General features: G+C 33.1%; 1 protein-coding gene across 1 annotated transcript in view; it reads right to left on the reverse strand.

The window, feature by feature from the left end:
* LOC149776300 (dynein axonemal heavy chain 8-like) overlaps window positions 1-26,758 on the reverse strand; it is a 565,538-nt gene that overhangs the window by 254,128 nt on the left and 284,652 nt on the right. The window contains exons 42-46 of the mRNA XM_089942774.1: window positions 22,486-22,673; window positions 19,683-19,769; window positions 15,857-15,964; window positions 9,108-9,242; window positions 822-983 (exon numbers count right to left, since the gene is read on the reverse strand). Coding sequence (XP_089798900.1) covers window positions 822-983; window positions 9,108-9,242; window positions 15,857-15,964; window positions 19,683-19,769; window positions 22,486-22,673 — 680 coding nt within the window. The remainder of the gene's footprint in view (window positions 1-821; window positions 984-9,107; window positions 9,243-15,856; window positions 15,965-19,682; window positions 19,770-22,485; window positions 22,674-26,758) is intronic.

Consider the following 26,758-nt stretch of genomic DNA (forward strand, 5'->3'; position numbering starts at 1 on the left):
CCTTATTGACACCACATATTTTTGACAAAGTACACTTCATATGAAGCTATTCAGTGAAAATTCAAGATGAACTAACAGGAGAGGTATTTAAGTATTTTATCCTGGACCAACTAGACATCCTAAACAGTATTAGTGAAAATCCAATGTCAAAATACTTTCCATTCAGGAGAGCTGCAATAAGATTTTTAAGATTATCACAGTGGGAGCTATATTGGGTGTCCAGCAGCACAAATTCATTTAGTACCAATAAGACATTGAGATGGAGGTGTGTGCAAAGTTTCATGGCAATCATTCAAGTAATTTAAAATGAGCAGCAATAACAAACCTGTAATTATAACAGATGGATGGATACTGGATGACAAATAAACAACCATTTCATAAACTTTTCTGATCTACAAACAGCTGAGCTAAAATGGCAATATTTATTTTATCTTCAACATTAAATCTTTTTAATATGGAGTCAGGAACAATCAATTTCACAGAAACTTTATTGAGTTGATTTAATGAACTTCTGAAAATCAGTTAGAATCAAAACAATCCGGTTTCCTCTTTCACAAGGATTCATGCAATCAATGGCTCAGTAATTATCCCCAAATGAAAGTTGCTGACTAACCCCTTCAAAGCTTATTAACAAAAATATCTCTGTAAAATGAGATAGCATTTTGCTGGCACCAGTATTAAATTGTCAGTTTGGGCAAAAAGTCTGTCAGAATTTTTCTCTCTCCACAGTTAGCATACTATTGAGGAAATTTTACATAAAAAAAACTGGTTGTTGTCAACTCAAATCAACACTCTGTTTACAAGTTTTAGCATGAAAGTACCTGGACTACTTTGAGATTCCAGGATGGATGATTGACCAGACCTGCTGCTTCCACCTGGTTAGCAACAGCTGCTTGAAGCTCAGCATAAGTTGCGCTGTCCAGTACAATGCCTGGGAAGAGATCAGCTATCAGGCTCATAAATAATGGTTCATCCTCATCAACCTAAAGCATGACATAAAAAATCCAAATAAAGAGTAACTAAAACATATGTAAAATACATTCCCACTAAGGCAATGTTGTCATTAAATTGCTGTTTGTATGATACAAATGAATATTACTAACAACATGCTCTTCAGCCAATCCTGTAGGACAATTGCCCAAAATTTTAAATGCTTGAATTTCACATCCAATTTCATACGGATCAATGGTCTAGTATCACATCTTCAATAAAATAATGGTTCGAAGATAACTGTCAGTTTTCCTTTACAAATATCACTTGTCAAAGCATTACAGTCATTAACTTAATTTGTGAAACGGGAAGGACAAATTAGATATTAAACTGATGATTTCTTTTATTATCTGGATAATAATTAAAGTAAATCTACATAAGCAACAGCAGCAGCATCTGTATGATCAAGATGTACATAAAATGTGTCCATTTATCATATACTCATAATCCATTAAGCAACAGCTTCATACATTACATTAAGAATGTACAAAGATTCCCATGTAAAATATTTCTTAGTATTTTTTAAGATGCTAGTGACTATTTGCAGTTAGCACAAAACAAAAAAGATACATCATTGTTTCATGTTTGATTAAGTTGGTATTTAAATTTTATTAGGGTATAAAATGTACCTCATGTATCAAGGACAAATAAAATTTTATTTCTCTATTTAAAATTCCTAAAAAGTTTGGGAGACAGCGATTTACAGTTTTGGTGATAGAACAAACTGCACCACATTTGTTTTGATAATGTTTTGTATTCAGCTTCTTCACTGCCCCTTAATTTGCTAACTTTCTTGAAAAAATACAGCTGCTAGTGGTAATTCTGATGCAATCTTACAACATAAATATTTATACACAATGTATTAATTAAGTACTTTTGTTACGTGTTTAGTCTCGAATAAACAGTAACACAGACCGAGTGAAAACAACAACTTTTTAAAATTTAACAAATAATTTATTTTCCTGGAAAAATTCAGTAAAATGAAAAAAGAAGAACTTACGGTTTCAAGAATCAAATCCAAAAATAATCTAAGAATAATCCACCAATTAAATTACAAAAGTCCTAGTAATAAATGTTCTAATAATTTTAAGTTTGAATCCTGATGGAAAATCCAAGATGGATGAGGATGATGCATGCTGTAGTCAGTACTGCGCTTATCTACAGTTCCTTGTAGAAATACAAATAATGGCACTCTGGTGTTGGAAATCCAAATTAAACTTGTAACCAATGTCTTTCCAAAATTTCTGTGTGAGCACTCCTCAAAATATTTCCAGAGAAAAAAGAATTAATCCTTTAGAAATCCAACTGATCTGAAGACAATTAGAACTATACATATGGCTACAACAAAATAACTTGACATCAGTGTAAAAAGCCCAAAACTGAGAAATCTCTCTCAAAGCATCTCTATTAAAACTAACAAATACGCATAATGGAAAGACCGGAATTGCAAAAATCAAAAAAAGGGGGAGGCAGGGGACCATGTGATCGTGTATATTTCATGTACACCAAAAATGACCCTGATGACAACCAATCATTCTACTCTAAGAAAAAAGAAGAAAAAAATTTGTTTACACTTAAATCATATAGTCCCATCATGACCTTGGAAACAACCAATCATTTTAAAATAAAATTGAACTTGTTTATGAAAGTAGCTACAAGTTCTGAAACCAGGTCATAATTTAGATCAACACATGGGGTTTACAAACTAATAGTCAAGGTCAAACAATTTTCTTACAAAGTATCACCTGTAGTGAATAAATTTACATTATAATAGCATATAAATAATAACAAATAGAATTAAAAAATTAAAACTGACAAACAATTCAATTAAAATAAATATGAATTAACTCAGATATACGTAACACATCAGTTCTGTAATTTTTAAATACATGTATGCACATTCAAATACTGATATAGTTTAAGATTTATATCTTGATGCATTATTTTCATTTGCAATATATTTTATCAATTCTTTATGCACCTCTTGGCTTTTATGTATACTCAGTGGAATGCCAACTTGCAAGGGTGACAAAGGGTGGCTTCAGGTGACTAAGCACTTGATGTCAATGGAAATTTTTCGGTTCTTATTGTTGATTTATGCTGTTGTTACAATAAAATCTCTTGATTTACATTGTAAATTCTTTCAAATCTGATTTTAAGCAAAGCATTGTTATACCATGTAACTTTTCTAGACAAAAGACAAGAATCATGTTACTATGACTGTCAATTCTGTTCCATCAATGTTACAAAAAATGCACATATGTTAATTAGAATTAATTGAATTATACCGTCCTTAATTTGAAATGTAGCATTTATTTCAGTTTAATTAAGTGGATTTGAGTGCTATACTCATAAAAAAACAATACACAAGAACCACCTGACAGTAATAAAGTTTTATAAATTTTGTTCCATCAATGTCACATGATTTACACACAGGTTGGTCAGAAATAAATATTTTGACTGTACTGCAAAAAGACCAAATGTCAATATTAAGGCTACTTTCAGGCATGTCAATGGGATAAAATGGTATAGAATTTCAGTTATGTTTATTAACATTACAGATGTTTATGCACAGCACTGTAACATGGACAAACACTTCCAGGCATAAATCTTGCACGAGACTGGTTTCAAGTAAGTCATAAACAACCTTATTAAGTGTAGAGAAAATACTGGTGCTTCCTCACTGAATTCTTTCATTTTCAAATTGATGGTTATCACACATTTGTAATAAAGATAAACAATTTGTTAAATCTATTTGCTACCCATTTAAAGAATTCTCTTTGTCATATATCATCATCACACACACTCATATATACACATACTCACATAATCCCAGACACAAAGATATTAGTCTTAAAAAATGCATGACATTTCTGTCTTGAAAATTCATTGAATAGTAGAATATAGTCTTAAACAGATGCAGTCTTCATTGCTTTAAATACATCAGTAGGGTGTCTGAAGGTAATACAAATAGCAATAGAATTCAACTTTGCACTCATCACAGACTCTATGTTAAAACTTCGCCAAAGATCTCATTTAATTTTTCTCAACACTGAAAATGATCTTTCTGCAATGATGCATGGGATTGTCAAACATGCAATAGTTGCTGTAGTTGGGACTCTGAGTGCATTCATGCAATGTCCTGATATTGAGTAGTGTTACAATGTAGCTAGATGTACATCCTACACTCTGGAATGGCCAATTCTTATATGGTATTTGCAGTATGTGCACAGAATAAAATGCTCCCCCCCCCACGTCCAATACTTCAATGAGTAAAACTCCATAAACCAGAAGCTCCAACATTTAGTTTTGACGGACTTGGCTCCCTTCACCTATGATTCATCCTTTCTTTATTTACTGCTGTGCTTTAGCATGTTGCCCTCAAACAATGGAATCACACTTCCACACTATTCTAGCTAACAAATAAAATATATATATAAGTAAAATCCTACTTTAAAGAAATATTGCCACTGATCATAAACCAATAATTTTCATAAAGCTGGCTTAAACACTGTCACTCAATGTAGCAGAGTAAACACTTCTCATTCATCAATATGTATATCACATTGATTTACTTAACCTCATATGAATCAGTTCCAGTTTATGTACTTGACATATGCAAATGAACCTACTGGGTTCTCCAGCAAATGATTCATAACACAACATCACCCTAGCTAAAGTCAATTAAGTAATCTGTGTAAAGATTGTTGTTAATTTCTGACCACCTTTAATTGTTAATCACCTGTGATAATTAACTGTAAAAACTGTCCGAAGGTGATAGTTTTCCAAGAGCATATGAATGACTGTTTTACTTTTTTATGCAGGTTACAGCATACCTCGTGGCATCAAGAAAGGTGTATCTTTTTTGCTAAGAAGGCTGAAAATCTCGTTTATTAAAACACAATCATGCCATGGTGTTTGGGAGTAAAGAATCAGGTCTGTCATGTGACATGTTAAATGTATGTATTTATGTGACTAAAGTAATGTTTTTCAATTAAATACTCAGCACATTATATTTCTATGAAAATAAATCCGTATATCTGGCTCCTAAAGGAAAACAAGGCGTTCATTCTATTGCAGAACAGAATTACCTTTTACAAAAGTTACATTTAGCTGCATCAAGGCTAGTGTAATCAAACCTTAGACTAGATGAATTGCTGCATATATGAGAAAAATTTCTTGACTCCTGAGAAGGTCATAGACAGTAATAATTCATGACCAGCAAACATATGTTAGAATGCAATGCTGACAATCAAAATACTACTAATAAATATTGTGTTACTATAGGATCCATCCATTTAGTACTGGCAAAGCTTGACCCCTCGCCCCCTCCCTGTTCACATACATGCTGTTTTACACACACACCCCAAATGCCTAAAGAATGGCCTATATTAAATCCATGCAGAAATGATCAAGGATTAATAATATTAACATGTTTAATAAAACATAGTCTATTGACGTTGAATGTCTGCATCAAAGAAATAAGCTGCGTAACTTTAAAAAGTTTATATAGTTTCTCCTAAAATTCAAATGTCAACTGAACCCAGTCAAACAGGTTATGTATTAGACAAATTATTATCAAGATAACACCGTTCCCTCATTTCCTATGCATATGTACATTATCAGTAGACCCCTCCCCATATGCAAGTGTATGCATTTATGTTAATCTCCCTCCCCCTCCATGCATATGTACTAAATGGACAGCCCCAAAAGTAATTTTGTCTGTGTGTCCACTTAATGTTTCTCAAGATTCTGTTGATAAACAGTTGTATTATAAAACAACTGAATGTTTCTTAAAATTTTGCATACATTAAAATCTGATGTTAACAACTTTTATTACGAATGGCCACCTGCCATTACAATAAAAATCACAAAACTGATCCATGCACTATTATAAGCATCAACCCCAATAACATGACCAGTGGCTGCCATTTTTAGCCATGTTTCAACACTGCTATGAACAAGCTTGTCACAAAATCAGATTACACTACTGACCTATATTTCATCTCTTTTAAACATGATTACTGAAGAAAGACATCATTCAGAGAACCAATTTTGTTTTAACACAAATGAGAAAATCTTTCAAAAGAACATTATCTTTATTGACCACAAGATATTTCTATGAATCCCACTTTAAAACTGCTTAGAGCAAAATCCTCTCAGATATTATTTAGCAGTTAAGAGATTATTAAGATGGACACTATGGCAGAAATACTGGATGCAAGTTCATTGCCATTTTAATTGAGTAATGACTGGACATTTTGTAGCAGCAAAATGTCTAAGGAGGTATGTTTCTCTATCCAACCAGTATCAGAAAACTTAGTTACAAAGTGTCTCAGTGAACTTGATACCAAGAAAGCTACAGGACTTGATCAGATTGCTTCACAACTCATGAAATCTATTGCCTCTGCTATTTTAAATAGCATAACATTCATAATCAATTTAAGTATTGCAACCTCATCTGCCCCTAAAATATGGAAAACTGCAAAAGTAACTCCTATTCACAAATCTGGTACTAAGGATGATGCTGGTAACAACCGGCCAATCTCAGTACAAACTTGTCAAAATTGATTGAAACACATGTTCATGACTCATTCATGTCATATTTAACCAAACACTTGCTCTTACAACCTAATCATTCAGGCTTTAGACAGAAACATTCATGTGAGACTGACTTGATCTCTCTAACTGATAAATGGCTTCAAGCACTTGACCAAGGTAGAATAATATGATCTGTATTTGTAGATTTCAGTAAAGCTTTTGACATGTTGGATCATGAAATCATTTTGAAGAAACTGAAAATCTACCAATGTGATGAAAGAATAGTTAGATGGTTTACTTCATATTTAAGTGAGAGAACACAACATGTTTATATACATAATGTTCTGTCTGAACCTGGAACAATTAGATACAGAGTACCACAAGGCTCAATTCTAGGTCCATGACTATTTAGTTTATTTATTAATGACCTATCACTTTTACTAAGGGTCTCAATATCATCTACATATCTCTATGCAGATGACACAACATTGTCAGATATCCAAAACACAAAGCATGAACTCGAAATTTCTGTACAAGAGGCCTTAAACAAACTGGACAACTGGTGGACATGCAATGGCATGGTGATAAATACTGGTAAAACTAAAATATTACTTATCTCAACATGGCAAACAAGGACAAATCTTGATAGTGATGAACTATGTCTGACATGGAAAAATACAAGTTTGCAAATGGTCTGTCATGGTAGACTATTTGGTGATTGGTAGATAATAAGCTATCATGGACTGAATGTATCAAACATATCAGCAAAAAAGGTCAATTCAAGTTTATGGCTTCTGAGTAGGATAATACATTTTCTCCCTGAAAGGCACAGAAAACTATTTTATAATAGTTACATACAGCCTTATTTCGACTACTGTAATACATTAATGGGGTACTTCAAATGATAAAAACATAGCAAAGCTGGCACATTTTCAAAAAAGAGCATTTGGGCTAATATCAATCCAGAAAGAATTAGCAAGAAAAATTAAGCTGGTAAGTTAAAAATATTACCTATTAAAGACCAAATCCATTTGAGAAGAGCCAAATTAATGTACAGGATATCCAATAATAGTGCTCCTGAATATTAACAAGCACTATTCCAGTATATTCCACCTGGCAATACTCCCCACCTGTGATCGACATCTTCCAAACAGTACAAAATTCCCAAACCAAATAAGGAATTACTTTAAAAATAGTTTCCAATACTCTTGAACTTTGCTCTGGAATAGTATTCATTCAAGTTGAGATTAGAAATTCCCACTCTATTACTTTCTTCCAAACCCAATATATCCAGTGGCTTCAGAGATACAGCTAAAATAAATTCCTTTCTTAGCTAATTGTGTTACCCTCTTTAAATAAAGTCATCATCATCATCATCATTATTATTATTATTATTATTATTATTATTATTATTATTATTAATATCATCATTGATGATACCTTCAGTAGTGATAATATTTTCACATTATAATGGTATAATTTTCATTTAGGACACAAATGACATAAAAGACATATGACCAACCATTTAAGAGTACTGATAACAAGACTTTTAATACAGCCACAAAGGTGGCTATTGTGAGAATCAGATTGGCACCATTTTCAATCTGGACCAGAACCTTTCATAAGACATCTTCTGGAGAAAACGCCATGTCAATATGACCCTACCTTGGGGCTAAGTAGTGAAAAAAGTTTTCAAGATGGGAACAGCAGCAAAGACATTGTTGTCAGAACAGCATCATAATCATTCAAGATCATCAACACATCATAAGAAGCTGTTTAGTGAAAATGCCATGTCAATATGACCATCGTTCAGAAGCTGAAACAAGAACATGGTTTTTAAGATGGCTACCACTGTGGTCATAGTGGATGTTTATGGGGCACTGTACTTATTTACAATCAACTAACCATAAGAAGAATATGTTTGTAAAGTTCAATGATAATCCTCCCAGTATTTTGGATGAAGCATAGATAAGAAATTCCTGCTAATGGACACAAGAGAAAAATTCACTGCAGAAGCTCTTCTGGTCAGTGACAAGTTCAGGTAAAGAAGCATCAAGGATATTGTGAGACCCTCCTTCCCTCTGTCCACTGATCACAATTCCTTAACCATCAAGTGGACATTTGCAAAACTTTGTAGCTATCTTGTTCATCTAGTAAACATCATCCATGGCTCCTGCATGTGGGAGCGGGCTTTAAGGTCAAATGTACAATAATTACAATCAAGGAGGGGTCAGGTATATGCAGTAACAAATGTAGCATCTGCATTTGTAACTAACTGTATTTTTTCTAGTTTTCTCATGTTGCAGTTTAACAAACTGTCTCATTATGCTACCCTTTGGCCATTTGCCTATGCTCCCTGGGAATTTTACCTGTTTGTAAGTCCTGTCCTGTCTTCAATTTAAGTTTAAACATTACATTATGAACAGTACTGAAGCTAGCAATTACAGAATGGAATGATAATCATTAACTGGCCTTGTTTATAGTTTTCTGCTTATAGTAACATTTAAATAAAATATCTTGATTTTGAGCATTTTTTTCTGGTACAATATAAATGCAGGAAAAAGAAAACATGTTACCAGCTTGGAGAGGTTCATATCCCTGAGGACTCTCATAACAATATTGCTTTCTGTTTCAGTTGGTCTTGCTCTCTTCTGGGCTCCAAGAGTTCTCAACACTGACAAGATATTTCTCAGACCAAAGTCATAGTGAACCTGACAATGATGGTATAATTATTTTTCAAAATATGTAAGCAAAGGCAATAATGAAAAAATAAACAAGAGAAGACATATTGACTCCAAAAATACATTCAGAAATAAGACATTACAACTTCATACACATGAAAATAACCTACAAAAATAAAATCTTACTACCTCTGTAATAACAAAATTTAATTATGCCTAGAAAACTGAAATGCATTTCCAGTTTTCCAACAAGCCCCAAAAGCTGCTTACCAAAAACTGTTATCCAATCCTCACTATCTCTTTCATAATAATGAAGGAAATAAGATGATCCTGTGTTCTGACCATATTCAAGCTTTTCACCCAATATGAGTACCTTTTTGTCGCTTTTCTGCAGCAGTTATAGTCAACAACGTACATTATTGGAAATATAAGAAAGATAAAAAGTGGTTAGCGATTTTAACCATGACTAAAACATATTAGCATCCTCTTACCTTTCCATCCCTGTCATGTGGACAGCTATGTTAGGGTGTAAGATCATGGTACATACATTATTGAAAACATGCAGTTGACATGCTGGCCATATAGTATTACACTCACTTTACCCTGAGACTAGCAAAATTAAGTAGCCTACCATCTTAAAATGGACAAATATATAAGCTTCTCATTTGTGCAAGTTAAATGTTTACCATATGGACCTCATATGAGAATAATCTTCATATTGCTTGGTCAGTTAATCTAAATGTCACAGACTACATTTTTCATGAAATCCAAGGTCCAACAATTACTTGATGCACACAACCTCATAAAATATGAAAGGAAAAGGCCAATGATAATTAAGCTGCAACTGATTATGTAGAATGCATGATTTAGCAACCATGTGACCAAGCAATGCTGCACCACTGAGTACATTCTGTTCATAAGCACTGGATATAATCTTTGATGATGCCTTTTTATTCACCTTACTGATTACATTTTACTAAATGTATCTTATTAGACAAATATTATATTTATACATTTTAGTCAGATAGGGTTCAATATAAGGTAACATAATTATATCATTCCTGCATAAAGAAACTACTCCATGCAGCTATCAAGTTGTCTGTCTTAATTTAATGTATTTCAAAGCATGGTATTCCCCTCATCTTATAGGTCTATTTCCTATAATAATGATAGGTACACTTCTCGATTCATTAGAGGAGAGTAATCTTATGTAAACTAAGACTTGCATCCATAATTTTTGTTTGAGATGCCACATTTTCACCAAAGCATTTAGCAGTAAATCCTGATGAATTTGTTTTATACCTGGAAGAAGGTATCATACTGTAGTATGATCATTGGATTTGTAGAACAAATATCAAAGCAACACTCTAACTTATTTATTAGCCAGTGATTCTACCTAAGGGAAGTAAAGATGGTGACTCTCTGTCCTTGTCTTTATTGTATAAGAAGACAATGCTGAAAATGCATCGCTATCTAATCTCCTGCTCCTCTGTCCTCAAATCTGTTCATACATCAAATGTTGGTGCAGGGGGGAGAAGGTCAGAAGAAACTCAAAATACTTGCAAGTTGCATGTGTAGGGATCATTTTCCATGTTAATTATTGATTGCCATCACTGGTCTGAGGGCATCAAGCTTTAGGCATGCAACTCTTAATTTTTCATGAAAAGTAAGTCATAGAACACCTCGGACATTTTTTCTACTGAATGCATGCCATATTTTATCAACAGAACATTGATTTTTAAAAAAGCAAATTGTGTTTGGTAAGGGATTATCATTATGAATTATTATATGTAGAAATGTTATAAAACAATACAGTAAAACATGTCTTGAAAGACCACCTCATATTTGTCAAAAAATGATGGTCACTCATAATAGGTAACAATACCATATATTCAATAAATTTGTGCAGTGAGAATGTGGTCTCTCAAGACAGGTGGTCTCACATAGCAGTGGTCTTTCAAAACAAGTTTTACTGAATATATTTTTTGAAAAATCATTAAATAGAAGATATTGACATTATTTTTAGTAGATATGTGAAAGTATATCATGAATCACAATTTTATATTATTATATATGTTTTCAAAGACAAAATGTCATTTAGTTTTCTTTTTTCTCTGCCAATCTGATTTACTGCAGCATTACTACTACATCAATAGAAAGAAGTTCCTAAATTTTACACAACTTACATATCATGCTTCAAACTGTGTATTTTTGTGAAAATAATGACATGTATTTGAAAATGAAGAGATTTCATTTTTTAATACATTTCATGTACCAATGATATTGTTAGAATGGGATAATTTAGAAACATCACAGAGTGGGGGTTGATTTGCAGGAGTGTCTAATTTTCACAAACACCTATATTAATGACTTCATAGCACAACTTTTTGGTGACGTGTGCTTAGTCAAAATAGTATAGGGTTGCATGCAGACAAGGCAATGGGTGATGTAACCTGCAGACCCTGACTAGAATCTGAAGAATAAATTAAAATTATCTAATATATATGATACTACTATTATCTATTCTTCTGAAAAAAATATCTAGAAGCATTATCAAGCATTCTCCCTTTGGAATTTGAGATAGCACTTTACACTCATTTTGGTGTGTGTGTGCATATATATATATATATATATATATATATATATATATATATATATATATATATATATATATATATATATGCATGCATGGTATTACTGGTATATGGTTTTAATCCATGTATTTAATTCCAGTGGTACATCCCATGGAACTTTGTTTACTGTAAATGTAGTTGTGTAGTTTCAATCAGTATGGAATGAAAAGAAATTACAGAGCATTTTTATTGTGAATTTAACGATAATAAAATCATATCATCTTTTTCAAACCAAAATGAATAAATGAATTAAAAAATTATGACAAAATGGATCCAAAATTATTCCACAAATTCATTTTACAAAATATATTTGTCACATACTAATTTTGAATATTACAAATATAATAATATTTATGAACCTTGAATCACCTATCTGACACATGTCAAATGGGTGAACAAGATGACCGAATGGGATTTAGTTAAAGATATTTAGCCCAAATTCATTTTTTGGAAAAATTTAGGACTGAAAAAAGAAACATGTACTAGCATGTGTTGACATGTTACATGTTAAGTACAAGACTGGTGTTCCTTTGCAAGAGTGAGAATCATCCAAAGATTTTTGTGAAAGCAGTTGTTTTCTCTCTGAATTTAATGTAATTCCCCATGTCCACTAAATATTTTGGTGTCTGCTGAGTTGGTGTATTTTAAGTTAACTGAATCTCTTTGATAAACATCTTGTCTGAGGTGTTAGCACTAACTCAAAATTTCCCTGCCTGTTATATCAATAGTGTAGCTAGAAAATTCTAGGTTTCGGTGTCAACAATTCTAATTTTTATCAACAAGCTTTATAATGTCAGCACAATGTCATTTACAGGGTGTCAGCTAGTGTAAGCTTAATCATCCCACTTTAGGTGTAGTTTATAGGTGACAGTTTGCTCATCAATTAACATACACATAACAAATTCATCTGCTATAAGGTACTTACCATTCAATTTGGAGGGGGGGCTGTAATTTTTGTCAAGCTGATATATTTTCTATTACCTCAAGATAATTAATTTTTTTAACATAATATATGGTATACGATAAGTTCTTAGTTTAGATTAAATCATACCATGATATTTTTCCAGCTATGTGAAAGCTGAAAATCTAAAATAAAATAAAAAACCTAGGCCCCCGCACCAGAAAATTAAATTGTTGGTTTCTAATATAAATAGTGGTATACCATTTTATGTGTATTGATATCTTCAAAATGTTCAAGTTATAACACATCACAAAATTTTTCATGGTATCCAGCACTACATACTGATATGTCTATTTAATATGTCACGAAACAGAATCTCTGCTTTACATTTTCTACACTGCCATAACAATAATATTGTTGTGGCTGATGCAACCATACATTCAGGTGAAATACTGATGAGAAAATGTTCAACATAGCCACTGCGGTCGCATGATTTTCATTTAGTAACAAACTAGACATCATAAAATGTCTTTTGATGAGAACCCCATGTTGATATGACTTTCTGTTCAAAAGAGTAGTAGTAAGATTTTCAAAATTACTCAGATTAGCACCATTTTCATTTAGGACAAAACTGCACAATGATATTACCATACTGGATGTGTGAGCAGCACAATTTTCATTTGGGACAAACTTGAACATGGGTTAAATTAAGTAAAGTTTTATTACAAGAAATTTAGGAGGAACAGCAATAACAAATGTTTGCTAATGAATGATAGGCAACAGACAACGTATAAGCTTTCCTGGTCTAGTTAATTACAAAGTCACACCTGTTAACTCTGATGAGACAGTTGCAATAAGACAGTTGATTTTTCCCCCCATAATTTCACCAGTTTTCAGTAAGGTCTAACTTAACATCATAAACTGCTATTGTAAAGCTGGAAAACATATTTAAAAGCTGGAAAACATATTTAAATGTTTGGTATTCAAAACATGCAGCGACGCTAAACAATGTTTGACTAAAAAGTTTGTAAAGTATACATTAACCTTATTTACCACTAGTACAGTTGCACAAACTTCATTTACAAACCCTATGCAGCTCAATCTGTCATAATTCTTGGAATTTTATTTCCATTTCACACAACGACAGCAATCATATCCCCTGCTACAAGATATACTCACACATGATGTCCAATAAACGTAACTGTGTCCCATCCTGCTTTTATTCACAAGAATCTGAATATTCTATTTTATTCTTCTGCGCTGATAGTTAACACTTTCTAAGAGGCTTAATTTCTATTTTGTCTTCAACATGTATCATACTTGCTAGAAGCAATTTTTAAAGAAATTCTATGATCAACAGTTTGATCATGCACACGCTTTTCATAAAATAAAATATGTGCTTTTTAAAGCTTTTGAGGTAGTGCTGTAAAGTTAGTCTGGTTCCCTGACTAATTTCATGCATTCTAATAAGAAACTGGATCCAAATCAACCATGGATAAACCAATTACCATATTTGCTGTATATGTTGGGACACCGTATTTGTTGGGACACCATAAATTAATTTTAAAAGTAATTTTTTGTGCACTGTATGTTCTGGGACACATTGCTTTTTTCGAGTCGTAAGTTGTAGGACACCTTTTAAATCATTCGATAATTACATGTCAGAAATTGCACTCCAACTGAAATTTTATTTTAAAAAATATAAAACTGTACTTGAGATAAAACTCTTTAATCGTCTGAAGCAGCATCTCATCAACACAACCCTTCTCATGCATATGTACAATCTATTCTTTTGGTACATGAATATTTTTTTAGCTTTCTCATACCGTGAAAAATTGTTAGATGCAACACACCACCTGAAGTGGAAACTGCATGTGCAAAAGTCAGATTTGTTAAAATCTCCACCAATCTTGGTAATTCTCACTTTTGACGCCAATCTTATCGTCAGTCCATCCAGGAATGTGATGAAAGCACACTGGTGAAAAGATTGTCACTTACACTCAAGTGAATGTGTTTTCAAATAACGATTTTTATTTGCAAGATACTGTCATACAGTAAAACTGGATATAATTCAATCTTGATTATTTTGCACCCAACACCATGTCATGCATGAATGGCATCTTCAAGATATTGGTTGATTATTTCCCTCTTGTTTGCGATTTTGTTGGCTCCAGCTTTCAGTCGATTAACATGTTCAAACCTTTGATGACAACCACACACAATTGTTTCTCAATGTTCATGTCAATGAACAACGTGGTGTGTGCTATCGGACATAACTGATACACACTACAGTATGGAATCCTACGCTACTTATACGGATTTAGTGGAAACATTTTATTCCCTAATGCTCATGTTGAAAAAAAGGAATAAATGATAACAACACAAGGTTAGTTTCTTTCTTTTTATTATCAATTAAGCGTTTTATTTATCTATTTTATTGCAACATGAAGTGTGTGTAAAGGGGCAAGCACAAATGCAATACAAATTTATTTCGTCTCTGAAATTCTGGGACATATGACCAAAGTGAGAGAAAAAAATTCACCACAAGTTCTGAGACAGGGAAGAAAACAAAAATTATTTTATTGTGTCCCAACATATGCGGTAAATACGGTATCCCGATATTTTTGCAACAATAATTTTTCCGTAGTTTTTGCTTTTATTCCATAATTTCATATTTTAAGGGCCATTTGGTAAGACTTGTGGAAAATTTTTAAGGGTTGGCAGGTCTGCAAAGTATCTTTCAATCCTATCTGTGTTAAATTCAAGGAAGGTAGGAATATTCAACTACTTAACTAGAAATACTATTCTATACTGGGCAATCTTCTGGATATAGTTTATAAAGAAAACACTTCCACGTCCAACAATAGGTAGTAATTTTAAGTTTTAAATAATGTTCATGTTAAAACGGGTAAAAATTAACTATTTAAAGCATTCAGAGACCCAAATTATGACTCCGCATTAAAAATAATAACAATAATAAAATAAAGACTTTATTTAGAGAAGGAAACTTATTTAGTTACAGAACTAATCTACCTTGAGCCCTCTATCTGTTATGTACAATATATGCAATATATACATTAAAGAACATTAACTGTCAGCTTTTTACCTACCTGTTTTGAGAGCTGTTCTTCACATAGTTTGTACAGAGTGTAAAACTTCTGTGCCAAGATGACATTTTCTAGAAAACCACAGCTGGCAAGTTTCACTCTCATGATAATCTGAAATGTTCATAGAATTTATAGCTTTTTATAATCCTGCAACAAAATTCATGTTTATACCAAAACTAGCTGTATATTTGTGCATTCAAGCTCTCATTTTGTAAAACTTAATGGAAGAACTTCATATATTGTGTCACAGTTAAATTAAGCTTAAGAATCGCATTAGACTGCTACAAGTGGTTTGTTTCTTAAAAGCAGAAACATGTCTCCCAAATTCCCAGCTCCTGCTGGCATGTATGGGGTATGATGAGCAAAACTTTTTTGGTCATTTGTTTCGTATTGGAGCAGCTACAACTGCAGCTGCAGTTGGTATGGAAGACCATTAGGATGGTGGTCTTCATCATGTTAAACGCACTACATCAGAGTTCACCTTAACCGACTTCTTTCTGCTCATGAACATTTGTGTACATACATTTAGTATATATGCTTTGGACACCAGTCCTTTCAAATGGATTTTCACATTCCAAACTGGCATCCTCTTGGGGGCTCTCATTTTATATATTTTAATATCAAATTCAATTTGTCATTTTTTCGCAATTGGATTCTCATAAGCTACACTAATAATGTAAAGGTCATGCCGGTTAAATACATTTCTTTTACAGTTCTAAATAGGAAAAAATATGAATATTTTCTTCATGCTCAGATCAGCCTCTAAGCTCTCTATTCCATGAATCTGGGATCAACCCAGAATACAGTCTTATGCGGGGATCAGCCTAGCATAGATTTATTTATGATGGGATCAGCATAGAATATGCTTATGAAAATATGATTAGGGAAAAATATCCTATCCCATGGCAGCTGCATGCTCACAAACAACACAAGGGCACAACATACAAGGTATTCATTAATGGATGGTGACTGGGGTTGTGGCAGGTTCAGCACAAATCCATAAGAAAATTTCTGATGCCAAGACTCTAAATCCAATGCCTGTACCTTTGAAAAGCCAGAGAAGTGAAACTCTACATTAATTGTCTGTACCTCTGAAAAATTCAGAGAAGTGACTGATCTCCTGGTACTCTATATGATGATGTAATATTACATAAGATTATCTAATTTGGTTGGCTCTTTGAATTCTGCTGCCAATGCCAACCAATAGGAATAGTTCTGCTTATATCCCCCCTCACCCTGATCCTTCAACAAGCCCCATGAAGACAGCAAGTAAGACGCTAATAATAGTTTCCTGCATAATTCCCTGTCTGCCTCTCAGTTTTAAGGTACATGTGCAACACCTCTATCCAAGTGTTAGCCACTGACTAAGCCTTATAATTTGACATTACATCATCTTAAAACACCACCAATTCATCCCTGTGTGAGTTCGAGTCATGGATTTGGCCAATGTTGGTTTGTGAGAAAGCTTGCCAGTAGCTTCTCGTGGGTCGGTGGTTCTTTCTGGGCTTTCCCCGGGTTCTTCCTCCACAATTAATACTGGCCAGCATGTATAGCCTATAGTGTGCTGAAAAATGGCGTTAAACCCCACAACAACAACAACAAATTCATCCATTAAGGAACATTTATTTTTCTGACAAACCCCATTGCATTTTATGCACAATAATAAATTACTGAATAGTTCTAGAAAATATTTAATACATGCATTGTAAGAAATAAAGGATACATCAGCGCATGCATCCAGTCTCTCTCACTCTCAAACATGCCACTATTCATTATTACCAATATTCTAAAATATTCTACCATGCGAGTCATTCATCAATACTTAATTAAATTATTTATAAATATTTGGCTCTCTCGTTATGATTCAGCAGAACACTCAGCTTCGAGCGAACTGAACACAATAAAAACTTCCATTTGCTTGCTCAAAAGTAAACCATTAGTTTAATTTAAACTTAATATTTATGAAAATTAATTTATTTTTCCTATTAAATAATTTCCAACCACTTTAAATCCCACCCCACCTCAACAATAGAAAACAAAATGAATTTGCATGATTTGGAAGATCAACCCGTGGGGACATTATGAAGATGGAATTTCCATTATATGATGGAGAGAAATTTTACCCATGCATATGGTCTGCACAGACAGAGAATTAGAGTGCCACTATTTATACTTACAAAGTGGAAGTTAATAACAAGTAACTGATAAAAGGGCACTTTTTTAAATGACTATACAGGTAAAATCAGTGAAGCATCAGTTATAGTTGATACATGTATGACGTGGATCCTACGAGTAAAATATTTATTGATAACTTACCTCTACCACAGCTGCCAACCCAAGTGACAATGTACTGACTGTTTATGACAAAAATACTGACTTTCAGACACAAATACTGATTTTTAAAATGTTAATGCATATGTAACTACTGACAACAACATCTACAACTATCACTAAAGTAACTTATTTAATTATTTAATGTCATAGATGTATGTCTTGCACTCTTGCACCTTCTGAATGGGCACCCAGTTCAATTTGGGTACCCATTCAGAAGGTGCAAGAATGCAACACATACTCATTCAGACACAGGCTGTTTATATGAACTTTTTTCACACCTTATTTTTTCAATCATTATTAATTCCAATGTACCATTTATCAATGATGCCCTGAATTCTGTGATTTCTTTTTACTGAACTGTTTTCCTTCTAGCACATGAGTATTAAATACTCTAGCATAATATTCAACAAAATGGCAAATGAGGACACAAAAAAATGCAAATAAAGACAAGGACTTATGAGAAGAGGTCAACTGCAAGAGAAGTGGATACTGTTGATTGAAATTATGGCAAACCTGTGACACAATTAGAAAAATCTTGTGTACCCATCAACACGTGTTGTACGGCATAAAGCAGGAAAAAAGGATGGCATTCCAAATCATGAGTGAAGTGACTAAATCACTGGACTGGGGCTGTTTTTGCTTTTGTGTTAGACCTCCAATTACAAAGTGAAGCAGGGAATTTTTACCCTGGACAAGAGACTAGCAGTAGAAAACATGATATCGCAATAATAATAACATAAAACACAATATTGCAGGGTTAGTTGTGTAAGATTGTGGCATACAATGCACAACACTGCTAGACAAAAATGGCCATAACCAACAACATTTGTGGAACACAGTGATTTCTCCATATCTGCATCTTCAGTTTATGACTATAACAAGTATTAAGTTTCCATATGATTCCATCAAAACCTACAGGATTTGGTACCTTCATAAGAATGTGTGATGGGCAGCCAGACACGAGCATTCCCAAAAAAGATACAAAAGAGTAAAATTGCCATAAATAAGGCATCTAAGCATTATTTTAGAATCAATTATGAAACAATGCTTTTTACTGTCTGCATTAAAAAAAATTCTTTATATCCTTTAAATTGGCAGTATATAATAAATAGCACACTTCTATCAATTCCACAAGTTTTTTGTACAGGAGATTGCTTCTTAATTACACCACAAAAACGATCCGATTTTTTTCTCCCTTTTGTAAACATAAAGAAAGAAAGAAAGAAAGAAAGAAAAGAAAAGAAAAGAAAGAAAGAAAGAAAAGAAACTAAATGTAATATTTTATTGAAAATGCCTGTCTGCCACAGCAACCTTGATGGAATACTTAACGAATGTGAGCAAAGAGAAGAAAGACGGAATGTAAAATCCTGGGTAACACTTTCTGCCCCTCACAAGTTCATCACTTGTAATTAAAGACTTAAGACTTATCAGGCCACAATAAATCTAATCTGACCAACTCTACATTACACCCAAAGCTGTCTGAATCAATACCAACCTGTCTGTCAGGGACCATCATAGCCACGGTTCGGAACTGTACCTTTAAGTTCTCTGGAAGTTCCTGTCTACCAGCATAGCCAGGATTCTACAATGTCAAAAAAAAGCCTTTTATAAACAAACAGTAATATTCTGGGCTAAAATTCCAAGATATTTTGTGTCTCACCTATTCTTGTGCCTGATACAGGTATATGTTTTTTTCACCTTCAAATGAAAATGATCATGACTTCAAACCAGTTTTTGGGTAGCTGCTGCTGCTGCTGTGGGGTTTAACGCCATTTTTCAGCACATGATAGGCTATACATGGCGGCCAGTATTAATGGTGGAGGAAAAACCTGGGAAAACCCCGGAAAGAACCACCGACCCACGAGAAGTTACTGGCAAGCTTTCTCACATGCCCACATTGGCTGAATCTTAGACTCAAACTGCCGCAGACAGAGGTGAGATGGCAGTGATCTGTAACGATGAGCGTTTTAAACCACTCGGCCACTCGGGGCCCCGTTTTTGGGTGGAAGTACATGAATATGAAAGGGTAGTGTTTACCGATTCTAAAGTCCAAGTAAAACAGCTAACCCTTCCAGGGCCAGGGACTAATGACCATACTAGAATCTTTAAGCAAAACTTACAAAGAAATGGAATTATATTAACTTTCCCCGGTTGTAAAAACATGATTTTGGGTGTATAAGTGTAAAATGGCAAATCTTTATTCTACAGAACAAGTATGCTACAGCCAAACCCAATTATCTCAATTACATTGGCGGTGTAAACAGATCGTTGACATAACCAGGTCCAGAGCTAGTTGACAAATCTACTGCAAAACAATGATTATATATCTTTAGTAAAGAAAATGAGGAGTTTTGTTTCTAAAAACAGATGGCATTTCATATGCACAATCAAAAGAATAATTCAGTCATGCCAGGAGGAAAAAAATTAAGATTGTACCTCTTTTAAATGAGAGAAAGGAAAAAGTCACACATTCTGACAACTATGTTGCTATTAAAATGTTAGGGATTTAAAGTTGTTGTAATTTCCCTATGGACAGCCTCATCCCTTTGGTAGCCTCAGCAAGACAATAGTTTTCTCACACTGACAAAGATATAGGCCAAAGTACATGTATTTGTAGGACATTGCATCTTTTTAAAAGTATTTTCTTTTGTTAGTGTTGACTCATGTCTAGTAGCAAAATGTAACTGACCAATATTGTGCGAGCAAATCGATTGCTCTGTTGATCAAATTTATTAAAGAGGCTCTGTTAAACTGGTATATACACTGTTTTTTATCTATGAAATATGCCTCTGTACCAGAAAAAATTTCAGTATTCATATACCATCAAACTGTAAAGTGTGTCTAAAGTCTTTAAAGTTCACTGTCTCAACATCAAATTCTGTAAGAAGCCACCTTATTCTATTCAAATAGTTTTAGTCCCATATCCTGCCCAAATCTGATCAACAACAATGATAGAAGGAGAGTCGATGTATCACTTTGATGGACTGCAAGACTTTGGTATTTAATTCCAGATAATACACATAAAAGCACTCCTCCTTCTGTTTTAAAGATCTTACTCCTATCAATCACTTTGTTTCTTTTTTCATCCCATTTGCATTGAAGACTCTGTAATCGTGGCAAAGCGATTAACAACTTCATTTTTTAAAAATACTCGGCGCTATGGATTCTTTTAAAGTACTGTTGGTGCTTTCATTTACTCTTGTTCAAAACAAATTAATAACCCTAATCATTGATTCCCAATAATGTCTAAGAATCTTTAGACAGTTTAAGAGTAATCTGAAGCTTACTTTTTTATGGTTTAGGCATAAAGTGCTTAAAATTCATGTCTGAAATCTGCTTTAAGTACACCTGGAAAATTTCATAAGGAATGTACTACTACCAAATTCCAAATTGACTATTCACAAATTCCATATGGACTATTGCCAAATTCCATATGGATTAATCACAAATTCCATATGAATTATTGCCAAATTCCATATGGAATTTTAATTTTATTCCATATGGAAAACCTACAGGTCTCATGTACTAATTTGCAGATTTCATGGGATTTTCCATACAGAGTACATAAGCAATCCATAACATTTCCATATGGATACACTGAAATCCATAAGAGTGGTTCAGCTATAGAATAAAAATGTTCATATGGATATTTCTGTAAAAGTACGTATGGCAGTCACGGATTTCATTCAGTACTTACAAAGTTTTCACGATTAGAATCACAACTATGAAAGATTGAATTACTAAGGTAAAGGCTTTTATATTGATGTAGGCAGCAATTAGTTTGTATAAATTATCAAATTCAGATGTCTTTAAGTGATGTAGACGCAGACAAAAAACATGTAAATTTCGAGTATGGGAAATGGCAGTTACAGTTGGTCACGCGGCCTTACTGACATGAAGGTGAAGGTGTTCTCTCAAGATTTCAAAGCACATAAAAAATTCTTCCGTGAAAAATAACTACACAGCTATAACAATCGGACTTTACTCTTGAATTTTTCCACATATAGTAGATGTGTACCAAAAATGTAAAATGCTGAAAACTGCTGTTAAACGTAACATACACTACACTGCTTAACAGTTGACAGGCAGGCCTATGTGTATGCGGTCGACTAGTAACAGGTGTTCTATTTATAGCACGCTGCACTTTGTCACTATGCTCTATGAGGTAAAGGGTTAAAGAATTTTATTTTGAGAATTAGAAGGTGGCAAATGCAGCAGCTCATGCAAATTTCATGAATTAACTCAAAGCTAAAACAAATAATTCTCATTCTAAATTATAGCTTGAAAAGAAAACTTACCATTGTCAGGAAAAGACCAAATTCAGGATTCAGGTCAACAAGATCACCATCAGTAAAAATAAACTCCTTCTTTCTCTCCTTTTTTGCAGTCAGCACAATATAAATTTGTTGGGCAGCCACAGACAGAACTGGCAGTTCAATTCTGTTGAATTCATCAAAACAGCCCCAAGAGCCAGACTGAGCAAGGCCTGATTAACAATAATAAAATTTGATAGAATATGACATTACTTTCAGCATTGTAACAAGACTGTGTGAAAATCTTGGCAATGGATTAAACATGATCAAGTATGAAAACATACCATGCAGTTACTATTTTAAAGTTCTCATTAAATAGTGCCACTGCTGTGAGAAACTTCTTTTTCTGCCACCCGCCCCATGACAATTAAAAAGCTCTACAAAGATTCTCATCTCAAACATGGGCTTTAAGTAACAGAAAAAAGCAAAACAAGTTTGGTAAAGCCTGACAAACAATTTCTCATAAGAGGAACTTAAAAGTATTATGAATTAAATCCAAGATAATCCTAAGAGTTCTACGCCAAGTCCAAAAGACAAGTATTCTCAATGAATTCCAGGTTCTGAATGTGCTGATATGCAAATATCCTTGAACGTGCTGAAGTAACAACAGTCATTATGCCACAGAATGTTTTTGAATGAATTAATAATCCCAATATAATATGTCCCAACACTAATAAGCACTTTGTAATTTCAATGAATAATCCAAACAAATGATTCCTCTCAAAGTTAATCAAAATACAACAGTAAAATAATGTGCAGACTACTATTTAAAACAATGCTAGGAAAGAGGAATCAACAACAACTCTATTATATATCAACGTGACATGTTTTGCAATGCTTTATTATCTTATCAGAAAACTAATGAAAACTGTAAACAGGTTTATTATGCAGGCTGAGATTAAAACTTGTGAACAGTTATTAATAGCTCTATCGAATTATATAATCAACAGTCATGGACCAAAAGTAAAAACCACAATACAGTCATTAACAATCTTTAAAATCTAAAATATAACAACACATATAATTTTGGTGCTCTTTACCTATTTTGGTGTAATTATTGAGGAGTTCATTACAAAGACATGTACTGACCTTATTTTGCTCCCTGTTAATCAAACTTCATTTAAAGATCAATATATATTCCTCAACAAATACATACAAAATAAATGTGAACATACATCAGCATTTTTATAAGCAATTACCCAAGACAGGTGATCCCATTAAAACCCACTTGAATGTCAAAAACTAAAATTATGATCGATCAGGAAAGCATCTCCTATTGGAAACAATCTGTATTACAAAATTAAATAGATACAAAACCATGCCATCAGCTGACATCCCCCCAACAGCACACAAAACTTGAATAAATTGGAGGTAATTATGAATTTCATATATATATATATATATATATATATATATATATATATATATATATATATATATATATATATAAATAATGGATGGTAAAGTACAGCTCATATGATTTTTTGAAACCCTATGAATCGAGGTAGAGGACTTAATCCTCTCCACATTCACTCCCTGTTGTAGGGATAAATACCTATAGATCACCACCATGCCTAGACAGGCACACAAAATAATAATTCCACTATGGATTGGCTGGTCAACATTACTGATTGACATTTGAATGGCCAATAAATTAAGAACACCCACGATAAGGAAGAATCACTGATAAGTCAAGAGTGATTTACAACCTGATACAATCTGAACAATGAGTCATCTTTATTTTGATCACATATCTGGACAGTAACAAATAACTTAAAACATCGTATATATTCAGTACATGTATATTTAGAAAAGGTTGATCAACTTCTTTTACAACAATATTTTATTTTTACTTTACTCAATGAATTTTAACAAACTAATGCACTGACTTGATGAGAAGCATACATTCATGAGCTTTTTCTTGAAGAGCAATTTGATCCTCTTGACACAAAGCAAAAGTAATCATCTGAGATATGGACATTTAAATTCCAAATGGACTAAAGTTTCTGTTTAAAATAACATTATGTTAACTATGTGATTTGTTATAATTTTTTACTTTCCCCAGTTATAACTTAGACTGTCTTAGAAATGAATTTTTCTATTATATCCTTGCTCTTCTTTTTTGTCTTAATTGTTTTTACATAATTTTAACTTGAGAATCTACTCATCTATGCTTTAATATCTTCTGGTAGAATCAGTCTTATTGTGTTCAGCATTTGATTTGGGCCAGAATTATTCATTCAAATTATCATTCTCTGGAATTACAAAGTACTCAGTAATATTTATGGACTGAGATTGTCACATCATCACATCACAGGCCACTACAGGTACATCAACACCTTAAGTTCTGGCTCTTAATTTGAACTATTTGGGATTTAATTTGCATTATTGTAAGTTCTTTTTAAATTTTTTACTTTGTATTCAAGGGAAATAAATTATTTGTTGAGCTTGCAAAATGTGTTAGTTTTCACTCTTTTCCATTACTTAGTTTAAGACCAAAGAGTCACAATAATACTTCAAAATGAAAACAAGGAAATGTTTCAGAAGCATTTGCACCATGCCAACCCAGCCCCCATTTTGAAATTAAAATGTTCACCTCCTAATTATTATTATTCACATTTCAATACAGACATACAGAAACAATTGCATAACATGTCAACATCCTATCTTAAAAGTAATTTAATTTCACAGGAGCATGTAGACTTTAGAGGAATCATAAACATACTGTTGTGAATGTTGAATGTCACCGGTGGAACTGTCTTAGAAATAGTGATGCATATGGCATATTGCTTGCTATATTTTGGTGAGAAGAATGAAAGTTTTAGCACACTGACATAATTTCTACCTTCATGACCCCACTGTGAAACTGACATAAGAGATTCACATCTCACACTGGTTGATAATAGCAAATGTTTTAGTGTTATGTACATATCTTCAAATTTCTAGGTTCAGTTACTAAAGGGTGAAAAGCTTAAAATTAAGTGGCAGTTTCATGCCACTGACAACATATACAGTTTCTCCTCTGAAATTCTTATGTTTTCAAATGAATGTTAAACGTACATCAATATCACTAGTTTCTTTACTTTTTGCAGGTCTCAGTTTGCGATGTAAAAGATTAGGTTTAATCAGTTAGTCATACTGAAACAAACAATAGCTTGAATCTCATCCATATACTCATTCTGATCCAAGTGCACAAGAGAGAGACTTTAACGGACAGATTCAGCTTCCATCCCGTACGAAATAATTAGGCGGATTCCACCTGGAACTTAAGCAGACTCCAGGCGGAATCTGCCTAAAATGTTAAAAATCTGGTTAATACAAAGGCGGACATGGAAAATTTGATAAATCAAAGATGAATCCATCTAGAGTCCGTCTAACTCTAAGATGGACTTTTGTCAAATTCCTCCTATAAATACATCTTTAGGCATAATTTTGGTTGATTTTCCACCCACTATTTAGGTGGAATTAGGAACTTAGTCACTGACATCTATTATACGAAAGGAGGAATCTGGACTTAGTTTATTTTCTAACCAACATCTAGACGGAATGAAGAACTTAGTCATATACATCAGTTAAATAAGGCATAATTAGGACTTGGCTTTTGTGTGTCTGTAAAGTTAAATGACTGAAAATATAGTGATATTTTGTGATTGCAATATCACTGACAGTTCAATAAAAAATATCAATAAGATATAATAACATTTATTGTTTCTTGTACAATCTGAATGATTTTCAGCAGCATTTATATTTCCTGTTTCTGATAGCTGTAATTTTATTGTTTATTTTGGGCACAATTTATAACTTTTTTCCACAGCTTTCTTTGTTAAATTTCTTTTTCAAATTTGTTGTTGTTGTTGTATTTTTGTTTAACTTCAATTGGATTTAACTGCCCTTGAACAAGTTTTCATCTTGTTTTCCGTTTTAAAACATAATTTCGCTTTTCTCCTGACCTGAATTTCCTCAATATGGACCCATTTTTTAATATCGTCTCCGAAACTTTTTTTAAATAATGCTCTATCCGGTCCCATTCCACAACAAGCTTTGAAATAAGTATTTGTTCCGTTTATTGTGTAACAGAGGATCATTGTATAAAGCTTTCTGATTGGTCAAAAGTTCTGTAATTGCCCAATGAATCGTTGCGTAACAGAAACTGATGGGAAAGAGCATGTTTGCTAATCATGGCGATTCGAATTTTCGAGCGGGATACGAGATTGAATAACCATTTGAAAAATGTGCGGCAATGAGAATACCCTGAATG

This window comes from Sinohyriopsis cumingii, chromosome 18 (assembly GCF_028554795.1).
Source record: "Sinohyriopsis cumingii isolate HCF-2022 chromosome 18, ASM2855479v2, whole genome shotgun sequence".
Lineage (NCBI taxonomy): Eukaryota > Metazoa > Mollusca > Bivalvia > Unionida > Unionidae > Sinohyriopsis > Sinohyriopsis cumingii.